The sequence below is a fragment of the Andrographis paniculata genome, unplaced genomic scaffold (genome assembly GCF_009805555.1).
Source record: "Andrographis paniculata isolate CXL003 unplaced genomic scaffold, ASM980555v1 Contig33END, whole genome shotgun sequence".
Classification (NCBI taxonomy): domain Eukaryota; kingdom Viridiplantae; phylum Streptophyta; class Magnoliopsida; order Lamiales; family Acanthaceae; genus Andrographis; species Andrographis paniculata.
In genome coordinates this window covers 871,014-884,978 of record NW_026137566.1, presented here as the reverse complement: position 1 = coordinate 884,978, position 13,965 = coordinate 871,014, and the positions used below count along the sequence as shown (strand labels likewise).

General features: G+C 24.3%; 1 protein-coding gene across 1 annotated transcript; it reads left to right on the top strand.

The window, feature by feature from the left end:
* Positions 1-6,038: 6,038 nt before the first annotated feature.
* On the top strand, positions 6,039-6,853 carry LOC127248300 (uncharacterized). The gene has a single exon (XM_051270575.1). The coding sequence runs from the start codon at positions 6,166-6,168 to the stop codon at positions 6,694-6,696; it is 531 nt and encodes a 176-aa protein (XP_051126532.1). The 5' UTR covers positions 6,039-6,165; the 3' UTR covers positions 6,697-6,853.
* The last annotated feature ends 7,112 nt before the right edge of the window (positions 6,854-13,965 follow it).

The window sequence follows — 13,965 nt, the reverse complement described above, 5'->3', positions numbered from 1 at the left end:
GGACGGAAGGAGTATTATTTTATTGTATTAATAAAAATATTTATGATTTCGATTTTGCTATCAACGCAAGAGGCACATACGTGCATCAAACCAGAATGTGTTGTGAACACTTTCATTTTTAGCTTTTTATCTTCTCTAGAGAAGCAAAACTTAAACGGATGTTTTTTTGTTTTTTAAAAAAAAAGTGATAATATGCCGCCGCTATTCGACGAGTATTTTTCTTTTTAATTACTTCCATGGTCGTGCCTTGTGGCACGGCAGCACCAGGCTCAACGAGCTATCCACGGAGATGCATAAAAAAGTCATTGTAAATTAATATTAAAATACTTTTAATTTTTATATTGTTGGGATATGAAGCATAATTATATCCTAAAATCTAAGGATATGATTTGAATATTATATTTTAGATTTTAGAGATATGATTTGGATATTATTGTCAAAGGCTTACGCTATAAATATCCATGTATTTTCACTTTAACATGTGCCTGCGTACTTTATAGTAAAATTCCTGGCTTGGCAGCGCCCCCAGACGTAGATCATCGTGATCGAACTGGGTTACTAAATTCTTGTGTTCTTTTGTCCTTGTTATTTCATCTTGATTTCCTGAAATTTTCATAACAAGTGGTATCAGAGCCTAGTTCGTTGATAGGGTGGATTGAGAGGAATCGGACGTTGGATCGTTGTGGGAATCCCTTGTGACCTGCGGAGGTGCCTTGTGTCGAAAGTCTCCTGGCGGTGTTGGGTCGGTCCCGACTGGTAGGTCAGGCAGCGAGTCCCTTTGTGATAGGCGGTGCAAGGTTGGTAGGGAAGGATAAGGGTTTCGGCAAACGCAGCGGAATATCCGATGTGCTCTCATATCAAGTGAACCTTAGGTTTGTTTGTGGGAGTCAAGATGGGTGATCGTCATGTTGTCAAGGTATTCGATGGTATGAACTTCGATTTCTAAAATATGCATATAGAAGATTACATGAATAGTAAAGATCTAGATGCGGTATTGAAGGAGAAATCCGAAGACATGGATGAAGCCGAATACAAGAAGATCAACAGGAAGACGATGAGTGCGGTTCGACTAACCCTTTGGGAGAATGTTTCGATTGAATTTAGATTTGAGGCAAAAGGAAAGGGTGAAGATCAATAATGGTCAAAGTTAAAGCCGAAGAATAAGGACAAGGAAGATGCAAGTCAGGTGGTATATTGGAACTGCAAGGGGCACTTGAAACGACAGTGCAGGGCGACGGAGAAGGATCAGGGTTCAGCAAACGCAACGGAGGAGATATCCGATGCGCTGATTCTGAGCGTCACCAGTCCAATGGAGTCATGGATTTTGGTCGAGTGTCATTCCACTCATGCAGTGATTCGAGAATCATGGAATCCTATACCACAGGTAATTTTGGTGTTGTCTATCTTGTAGATGATGAGACATTGAAAATTGTAGGTAAATGAATGATTCGAATCAGAACACCGAATGGTGGGGAGTGGAGATTGGATGAGGTATGTTGAAGTGGAAGATGAAATCAGTCTTCAAGTGGGAGATTGTTGGGATATGAAGTCTGATTATATCCTAAAATCTAGGGATATGATTTGAATATTATATTTTAGATTTTAGAGATATGATTTGGATATTATTGTCAAAGGCTTACGCTATAAATATCCATGTATTTTCACTTTAACATGTGCCTGCGTACTTTATAGTAAAATTCCTGGCTTGGCAGCGCCCCCAGACGTAGATCATCGTGATCGAACTGGGTTACTAAATTCTTGTGTTCTTTTGTCCTTGTTATTTCATCTTGATTTCCTGAAATTTTCATAACATATATAAATTATAAACATATCATCACAGCATATACATAAAATACAAATGACAAAAATGTTAAAATCATATTACACTTTTCACTAACCAATAATATACAATTATTCCTTAATCTACTAAAAAAAATTAAAATGGTGCATTTCTCTCGTAAAATATTACTCTCTCCGTCTCATATCTATATATCCATTTACTTTTTGCACAAAGTTTTAGAAATATTAGTATTATATTGGAATGTAGTAGAATTAAAGGTAAAAAGACTAAATTGCCCTTATTAGTATTGTATGATATAAAAGTAATGACATTTGTGTAATATATTGTAAATTAGAAGGATATTTGTAATGTTAGGTAGATAGTACAGTTATTAAAAAAAATGAAATGGATACTTTGTTATGGGACGGACGAAAATGAAAAAATAAAAAAATTAAGGGACAGAGAGATAGTATATTGAAATACTAATTAAATTAAAATTCAAAATCATCGATCTAATTTCAAATTAAAACCAAACAAAATCTATACTTATACATACAATATATATATATATAGATGGATGGATATACATTGTTTGAGTGGGTATAATTAAGCCTAAAATGAATGAATATGGATACTATATAGTATATATATATATATGTATATATTTAATTTGATAAAAAAAACAACTAATAATTTTAATCTAACAATGGAAATGAAAATAAATTAATTCCCATATATACATATAAAATAGTGAGATGAAAGGTTAAACTAAATAATCCCTTTTTTCTAATTTTAGAAATTTCTTTCAATAAAATTTTATTGAATTTCAATTTACATATTCATGAACTGTCCCAATGATTACCCAATAGGAATATGCTTAATCACTTCCCATTTCTCAATATTTTTATAAAATTATTTGGTGATTATTATTATTTGAAATAATTGTTGAATTGATATTTATAAAAAAAATAAATAATATAATATATTTTAAAAAGTGTAGAGTTTGTTTGGTTTGAATTTTAATTTAAATATTTGTTTTTGATCGAGTCATATGTATTCATTTGACTTTTACACGTTGATTTATATATATATTAATATTTTATAGATGTGAGATGTAATTTTTTTTTTACCATTGACAACAATGATATTAAAAGAATAATGAGAAAAAGTAAAAATATTTTGATATTTAGTTTGAAGATATTCTTATTAAAAGAAAAATAAATAAATACATTTGATTTGGAGAAAATAATAAAATAGGAAAAGAATGGAAATATATTTTTATTAAAGATTATTTTGACTGAATAATGATGATTTTGATTTGAAAATATTATTTAATTTTTATTTTTTTTGTTAATAGTAATATTTCATCCGTATCATAACAAAGTATCAATTTTTTCATTTTAGTCCGTTCCATAACAAAGTATTCATTTCATTTTTTTAGTAACTATACTATCTACCTAACATTACGAATTCTCTTACAACTTACAATATATTATATAAATGTCATTATTTTTATATCACACATACTAATAAGGTTATTTTAGTCATTTCTAATTTATTTCTACTACATTCAAATATAATACTAATATTTCTAAAATTACGTGAAAAAAACAAATGAATATCTAGTTATGGGACTGAGGGAGTATCATTTATCAATAAGTTCTCCATCATATTTATAGTAAATTCGTACATCAATCAATTTCGTCGGATATTTCAAACTCGTCGGTATCTTCTTCGCATAGAATTTTAACCATTATCTTGAATTATTTTTATATAAGTATTTTATTTATTGATCTTATATTTATCTTATGGTTAATTGTAGGCCAATATTGGTGACAATTGTCGATGGTATTGTAATTTTTTGATTTATTTTAATTAATAGAGTATGAGTTTTGTTTGGTATAACTTGTTCGTCATTTTGGTATATTATTACTTTTAGTATTTTTGTATATATATATATATATTTAATTTGAATATTATTTGATTCCATACTTATGTTATTGGACATGCTTTTAAAGTTTTACATACAATTATAAATATAATTAAAAGTATTATTTGTTTTTTGCACGTGAATTTTTAATAATAGGTTGCAGTAAAAAAGATATCTCTGTGCAGTATAAAAGTAATGATATTTGTATAATATATTGAAAATTGTAAATGTATTTATTATATTAGTATCTATACAATTACTAAATTAGAAAATAATATCTTTATTTTGAAACGGACATAAATAAAATACAAAACTATTCTTATGGAACAAAAGAATTATTTAAATCTACATCCAATTTCAAATTAATTTTCAATTTACAACCAAACAAATCATTTATATGTATATAGCTTTTGGATTGATTTTGAAAAATTATTTTGGCTTCTACTTAAAATAAATAAAAAAATATATATATTTTTTTACTTTCTAGAAGCATAGTAGTAATGATAGTGTTTTTTTTTTTTTTTTTTTTTTTTTTTTTTTTTTTTTAAAAAAAAAATTTGTAGGGAAAAAAAAATCAGATTAAATTTCAAAAATATTTTGATTTGTCCATCTCTAACTAAAGATGCAATGAATCTGAGTAGCTCCAATACACAATACTTGACCCAATTAAAATATAAATTATTAAGTCATATATTATATTAAAAAAAATTTTAAAAAATATTATATATTACTTTCGTTCAGTTTTAAAAATTTTATTTATTTTTTGCGTCATTGTACTTAATATTAATTGTATTCTTATATTTGTATATATATATTTTTTGTATAAATATCATTATAATAGTATTATAAGACACTTATAGAAATATTTTGTCATTTTTTCTTAATTTGTACTATCATTTTTATATAATAATTAATATTGAAATATCAATATGTAAAAAGCAAATGAAACTCTTGAAACCGGACGGAAATAGTATTTATTATACTAAATGAGACCCTTGAAACCGGACGGAAATAATATTTATTATACTAAGTCAAAATATTTTTCATGCTAAAATAAATAATATATTATGCTTTCACCATAAATGCTCGATGGTTGAAAAATAACCACTCTGCAAATATAGTAGAAAGGGAGTGATGATAAATTATTAAAAAAAAATAAAATAATAATATATTTATAATTTTTGAGAAAATATAAAGATATTGTTCCTATGATTATATTTATTAAATTAAAAAATAAATATATTGAGCTAAACTGAAATAATAAAATGAATATAGAGATTATAAAAGAAAAATTTTTGTTGTTCTTTTATATATTACATAATTTTCAATTAAAAAATATAAATTTATATTTTTAAAATAAAAATATGCTCACAATATATTTAAGAAATAATAATAAAAATTTAATTCATCCAAATAAAAGGTTTGTTTGGTTTTTATTTAAGTTGAAGCGATGATTTGAATTTTAATTTAAATCATATTTTGATGTGATATTTTATAAAATAAAATAATATATTTTTATTAAAATTTTTACTTTTGATATAAATAATTTTATTATAATACTTCCTCAGTTCTACATAATTTGTTTTTATTTTTTATTTTCCTCTATCCCACATAATTTTTTATTTATTTTTTTAGAAATACTTTATTGTACACTTTAATTATATTTTAATTTTATTTTTTTAAATTTTAATTAAACTATTTAATTATCTTAAATCTTAATCTATAATTATTTTTGCTAAATAATAATTATTTTTATTAATATACTTTTAATTACTTATTAATTACTCCCTCCGTCCCAATACAATAGTGTTGTTTACCATTTTTGTCCGTCTTAAAACAATAGTCTTATTTCCATAAATAATCATATCACCATAAAACTACCCTTATTTTTTTTATTTATTACACAATAGTCACTATTTTTTACACTAACACACTCGCAAAGGCAAAAAAAAATCTTTTATTCATACTTTTACTAACTATCAATATAATATCAATATTTTTTAAATTTCGTGTCCAACCCAATTAATACTATATTTATGGAATAGAGAGAGAATATTTTACCTAAATTCCCCTACGGTAACACGGCCATTTTATCTGGGACCGAGGAAGTATTAAATTAATATTTTAAAATAAAATAAACTAAAAATAATATTTAAGACGAATGAAATATATATGTAATTTTTTTAAAATAATAATAATTAAAAAAAGAATAATTATCCAAAAGGATTTAGATTTTGAATCCTTAGCTGTCACTCACCATGTTTCTCCTTCTTCAATGCCCTCTGCAACTTCCACCGAAACCCTCGCCAATACATACACACACTACTCCATTTCTCTCTCTCTCTCTATATATACATGTGTATTTACCCCTCTCTCTCTCTCTATATATATATAATAAACCTCAGCCGCCATGCAAATCCACAGACCAACAATTTTCTAATATATATATATATCAATGCGGAGCTTCGATTTCGACGATTATTTGGGGGTCGAGAGCTGCGCGGATCTAAGGTCGGAAATCGACGCGCCTCCGTGCGGCGGAGACAGGATCGGCCGCCGGAGGAGCTTTTCCGACGCGGCGGAGAAGGAGTTCCCGCCGCCGATTCCGTCGGCGACGGCGGCGTGGGTTATGAGAAAGTACTACACCGACGACGGGAGATTGGTGATCAGAAAGGAGACGATGGAGCGCCACGACTGTGTCCGAGCATTCCGCCGCGACGGCCGCCTCGTGCTGAATCTAGTGCCGCTCGGCGGCGGCGGCGGTGGTGGTGATGGTGAGAGTGAGGAAGATGAGGGCGGTGCGGCGGTTACGAGATCACGTGAGTCTCGCGTGCAAGCGGTGGACGGCTGCGATGAGGGCAGATCTAATCCGACGGTCGGGAATGTGGCTGCGGAGTTTTGTAGGTTTAATGAGAGAGCTTTGACGCCGTGCGGCGGTTTTGCGGTGGAGGCTGCGGCGGCGCTCAGGCCACCGGTGACCATATAGTCATCGATTCGATTTTGTAGTCAATTTTAATTGTTGTTTTCCAATCCCTTAATTAGGGTTTTAAAAAATTGGTGTATTTTTTAATTGCTGTGTTTCTAAATTTCATTTAATTTAACATTCAAATGAGAAAAAAAGAAAACCCATTTTTTAATTTTATTTTAATATATTGTAAGTTGTAAGAGTATTCGTAGTACTAAAAAAAATAAATATTTTATATTATATATATATTTCTTTTTTATTTTAATGTATGAAAAATGGTAATAAAAAGTAATTGATAGCTTAAATAATATTTTAATATAATATTTGGTAAGAAATTACTATAATTTTTAAAGTTAAATTAAACATTTACATATAAAAATAAAAAGTCAAATACCCTTTGTTTTCTTTTAATTTTTTTTAAAAGAAAAATATATATTGTACAATTTTCCTTGATGTAATTCTTTTTATAAAATAATATACAAAATTTAAATATTAAAATTTGAAAAAATTAGAAAAAAAAATCTGAATAATTTAAATGTTGGTTTTAAATCATAAACAAACAAACAAACCCACTTATATATATATATATATATATAATAAATCACATTTCTAAATACTTTATTCCAAAATAAATTATAAAAAGATATTATTATATGTACCAAATCATTTGATTATTAATTTACATGGAAAATTATTTAAATAAAATGTTAAGTGACTATAAAACGAAAACATTAATTGAGAATTTACAGCTAGCTAATGGCAATTAATCATTTGGCTGTATGTATTTATATATATATATATATATATTCTTTTTTTACAGAAAATTCTTGATTTAATAATGGAAAAAAATCATTTTTAGTCTCAATATAACCAAAATACATCAATTTTGGTTTCAATATATAAATCTTATCAATTTTGGTCTCAATATAACCAAAACTCATCATTTTTTGTCATAATATAAAATTTTTATCGATTTTAGTCCCAATATAACTAAAACTCATCATTTTTTGTCTCAATATAATCAAACATTATCTTTTTTGGTCTCACTGTCAACAAACCGACGAAAAATATTGACGTGAAAAGAAATCAAACATTATATTTATATTTAAAGAAATTGCACAATCTTGCAAGTTCATGTCAGCATTTTTCGTCGGTTTGTTGACTATGGGACCAAAAAAAGATAAAGTTTGATTATATTGGGACAAAAAATAATTAGTTTTGGTTATATTGTGATTAAAATTGATAAAAATTTTATATTATGACCAAAAATGATGAGTTTTGGTTATATTGATACCAAAATTAATAATATTTATATTGTGATCAAAATTGATGAATTTTGATTATATTTAGACAAAAAAAAAATAATTTATTCCTTTAATAATTCATTGGATAGAACCTAAAATTTAAAATCAAATAATTTGTATGATGCAATGCATATATTTTTGTTGCCAATATTGACAAATAATTAAATGGAATAATTAAAAGCTTATATTTAATTTTCTACAACGGATATGGAAATTTACACATATATGGCTCATTTATTTATATTGATTTCAAATTTAAAGTTTGAAGGATTTCTTCGGTTTGCAATTTATTTTTTTATTTTTAAATATATATTACTCCATTACTTAAGAATAAATTTTTTATTTGACTTTTGCAGCGCGAATTAAAGTAAATTAGTATTTCCTCTGGTCCATTTTAAAGGGGCTTTTTGAAATTTTTTATTATATTAAAAAATAATAGTATTTTATTACTTAGTGAAAGTGCAAGAGGTTTTGATATTTTTGTCATTTGATTTTATGTATAAAATAATTGTATGTGTAATGGTATGTTTATAATTTAAGTAAAAATTAAGGGTATTTTTATATTAGTGTATGAATTAGGACGAAGAAAGTATTAAATATAGTGTAATAAAATCGTGTAATATCTATTTTACCTGTAATGAAAAAAATTAAAAATTAAAGAGTATTTTGGTTTTTAAATTTGAGTTAATTTTTTTATAAAAAAAAAATGAAAAGTTTTTATTATAAAATGAGTAGTTTACTTTGGACAGAAAATTATTCTATATCATAAATATTATACTTATTATGTCCCAAAATAAATGACATTTTTAAAAGAAAAAATTTAACTTTGTCCAAAACTAATTACATTTTTTATATTTGGTAAAATTTATTAATTCAAAATATATTTAATAAATACAAATTAACTTACTTAATTTTATAACATACAATATTATACTTTATATAGTATCTACTCAAAACTTTTTTTTTAATCTATTTTTATTAAAAAAATATTTTTTATTTATATTTAAAATTGTACGGTTTTTCATAAAAATTAGTTTATAATATACTTTATATAGTACACATTTCTATAAATATTAGATTTATAGTTAATGTTTAAGATAAAAATCAAAATAAAAAAAATAAATATATTACACACATTTATTATTTTTATATTATGTACGCAATTCTTTATATTTTATATATATAATTTTTCCTTCAAACTAAAATACAAAAGAAACACACGTTTTAAATGTATACAATTTGGTAAAAATATTATTAAATATGTATATAGTATATACAATAACTATATATACCAATAAAAATTTTAAAAAGCCATAAATTATTATTATTATTATTATTATTATTACATTTGCGATTACTGATACCTTATATAAAAAAAACACTTATGGTGTGCTTGTTTGAGAATTTGGAGTTTGAATTGAGATTCAATAATAAAAATTTTAAATTAAAATAGTTGTATAATGTGATATAAATAGTTGTTGATGTTATATTTAAATATAAAATTAATTTTTAATATAATATAAAAATAAAAAATATGTATTTGATTTGATATTTTTATAAGAAAATTTTGATGAATAATAAAAATTTTGAAAAGTTTGACAAAAAAAATAATATTTGTGAAAAAATATAATATATTACTCCATCTGTCCCAATACAATAGTCTTGTTTACTATTTTTATCCGTTCCAAAATAATAATTTTATTTTCATAAATAACTATATCACTGTATAACTACCTTTACTTTTTTATTATTATTACACAAGTCACTACCTTTTACATTAATACACTTATAAGGGCAAAAATGTCTTTTACCTATATTTTTTACCAATTATCAATATAATATCAATATTTTTTAAATTTCGTGCCAACACAACCAAGATTATAGTTTTTGGACGGAGGGAGTATATATTAAGAATTATGTTAGTAAAAACATTATTTAAATGAACAAAACCATTATTTACCTTCCACTACATTGATTATTACTTATGTAAAAACAATATAAATTAAAAGTTACAAAATGTGAAAAAGAATACAAACAAATAAATGTACGGTTGAGCTTTATTCAAGTATTATTCTTTTTTATTTATTTTAATAATTTAAACTTAACAGCATAAAAACATTTTTTATAAAACAATCGTATTTAATTTTTTTCATGTGTCTCTAAGAATATATTATTTCATTATTTTAATTTATCTATTAAAAGTATGCTCATACCATATTTATATAAAAAAAAATTAAAAATATTCTTTAAATTTCTATTAATTGATTTTTCTCTATTTACACTATTGTCACTTATTAATTCCATACATATTTCTTACACATATTTTATTTTAATTAAAAAATTATATTACCAATCTTATAAAAACCACAATTTACTCTTGTAAAAATAAAAATTAAATTAAAAAATTATCTCATTTAATTTTCATATTAAAAATTTCACACACTTTTAAGAGATTATTTGTCATTGGAGCCCATAAATATTGGGCCGGCCTCAGCTCTAAAATGGGCTATTGGTTAATTATAATTTTCACAGGCCCATTTAAATTGTTCTTCATTTTTATTAAATCAATTACTATTTATATTGTTCCAAAGTTTTTACAAATTATACTATTTTGAAAAAATTTACATAAAATAAAAAAAAGCAAAATTTACATATGTAAGTAGTTATTTTTCAATTTTGGATGATCATATTTTATAATTAATATATATATATATGTATATTTGCTATTTTAAATTGTTTAAAAATACAATATTAATATATATATTATAAACTCTACTGCATATTACAAATACTTTCACATTTATATTATATCAAGTGCAAAAAAAATTTATTAGATTAAAAAAAATACAATTAATTGTTATTAAAATATACTCCATCCGTTCCAAACACCGTGCAACATTTCCTTTTTGGTATATCCCAAACACCCTGCAACATTTTCAAAATAGAAAATAATTAATTATACTTAATCTCTGCCCCACACTTTATCGCATCCCATCACCCAAATAAAAAAATAAAATATATATTTTTCTCTCCATTACATCACCTAATTTCTAAATTATCTTACTTAATATTACCCACTTAAAAATCCGTGCCCAAAACAAATGTTGCACCTTGTTTGAGACGGAGGAAGTAATATTTATTAAACTCCGTACTAAATACTCTTAAAAGGATCAAAAGTAGTATGGCAAAGGTGAAAATAAAAAATAAAATTGATCATGTATATATATATATATATATATATGCTCGATTATAGCTTTTACTTTATAATTTTACATAATTAAAGTATATAAAGTATATACTCCCCCGTCCCAAAAGAATTGTCTTGTTTTTCCATTTTCGTCCGTCCCAAAACAATTGTCCTGTTTCCTTATTTAGTAATCGTGATCACCACTTTATTACAAAATTATTCATACTTTTCCAAATTACACATAATTATTACTCTAACCTACTTTTTAAAATCCTTAAAATATAAGGACATTTTAGTCTTTTACATTCTATTTTCTATCCACCTCCCAACAAGACGCTTCTTCTGGGACGGAGGCAGTATATATTATATATATTATGTTAATATATATAAATATTGTAATTTTTGGGGATTAGTATCACTAAAAAAACACATAAATCCAAAAATACAAATTAAACTATCATTACATTTAGTTTAAAATTATATAAAGTTTAAAAGTGTTTTGATATTAAAAAAAACAAACAAAAAACAAAAAAGTAATAATAAAGGGTAACAATAATTTAGTTAGGAAAGGGTCATTTTCATGTAATATTTGTGGGTTTCTTTTTTTAATAGTCAAATTAAATGCACAATTCAAGTAATGAAAATGAAATTATTATAAGTATAATACTCGCTCTGTTCTAATACAATAGTCTTGTTTACTATTTTTGTCCGTCTCAAAATAATAGTTTTATTTCCATAAATAATTATATTACCGTAAAACTACCCCTACTTTTTCATTTTTATTACACAATTGCCACTATTTTTTACACTAATACACTCACAGAGGCAAAAAATCTTTTATCCATACTTTTTACCAACTACCAATATAATATCAATATTTCTTGAATCTCGTGCCAAACTCAATTAAAACTATAGTTCTGGACGGAGGGAGCATTTTGATTATTCTCCATTCAAAATTGTGACATATATTAAGTAAAATAATTAATTATTATACTACTATTAATCAAACAATCAATCAATTAAGAAATCCAATCCAATCCAATCAATCATCTATGTACCTATTGCCTTTACAAAATCATCATTATCCAATGATTTTAGTATTAATCCCATTTTAAGATCAAATTTAATTTGACCTTTAAAATAATATTTATTTATTTTCTTATTATTTGTCGACAAAAAGGTTTTATTTTATTGACACACTAATTCTTATGGCAATCAATTTAATTCTACATCATTTTGTTGACTAGCCATTTTAAAACTTAAAATTCAGGGTTTATTCTTTTTTTTTTATTTATTTTAAATAAAAATTATTTTCTCCGTTTCAAAATAAATAATAGTATATATTTTTTATTTTAATATATTTTATTTTATTTGAAATATTTCTATATTTGTAAAATTTATTAATTCAAAACATAGTTAATAAATACTCCATCCGTCCAGCTAGAATATATATATTTTTATTTTGGAATGTCCAATTACAAAGTAAACATTTTATTAAATACTTCACTTTTTTTCACAAATACTCTTACTTTATATTACATCATTACTTTTACACAAAAAAGCAAGGGCAAAAATGTCATTACACTACTTTTAACTATCCACCATAATTAAAATACTATTATTTCTTAAACACCGCACCAAAAATAAATGTTTACTTTGTGTGTGGACGGAGGGAGTATAAATCAATATAATTAACTCTATAGCATCATACATCATATAAGTTCAGTCAAAACTCCTTTATTTTTATATATCCTTAATAAACAAATATTTTTATTTATATTTGAAACTCTTCATTTTTTTTCTTTGATAAAATAATATCTATTGAGATATAATTTTTAAAATATTTGAATTTATATTATATCTATTTAATTATATACCATTAAAAAAAATACTAAAAATAGTATCATAACTCATTGTTATTAACTAATTAAACATTAATACTTTAAATATTATGTCACAAATTAAATAAGTTATTTTTATCTTATAAATTATTAAATTGATCATACAAAAAAAAAGTTATATCGAAGAAAATGTGTTGAAAAATTATCGTTGGAAGAACAAAGCCTAATTCTCTATAATTAATATAAAAAAAAAATACTTACATTTAAAAATATAAAATGAACAAACCATTAGTGTCACTAATATTATGAAAATACACTATCATCGATAAATTATACTTTCTCTGTCCCAAAACTATAGTCTTGGTTGTGTTGGACATAAAATTTAAAGAATATTAATATTAATTAATAGAGGGTAAAAAATATGGGTAAAAGACTTTTTTGTCATTGTGAGTGTATTAGTGTAAAAAGTAGTGACAATTGTGTAATAATAATGAAAAAATAAGGGTACTTTTATAGTGATACGATTATTTATGGAAATAAAACTATTATTTTAGGATGAACAAAAATAGTAAATAAGACTATTGTATTGAGACCGATGAAATATTTAAATAATTTTAAAACTGTATTTGTAATTTTATATAAAATCAAATTGAATGAGCATCCATTCCCAATCATTTATTTAACTATTAAGAGGTAAGAATGATCCATGCTAATAATTGAACCTCTTTATTTATTTATTTATTATTATTAGTGATTGCATGATTGTTCTTCTCATCACTCCAATCCATAACTTCACTATAAAAATAAAGTTCTATAAAAGATTTGTTTGATTGTACTTTCGAATTATTGTTTTCACTATTTATTTATATTAATTTTTCTTTATGAAAAATATCATGAAACATATTTATTTTTTTATCAATTAATACTATACAATATTCAAATTATTTTTTATTATAAT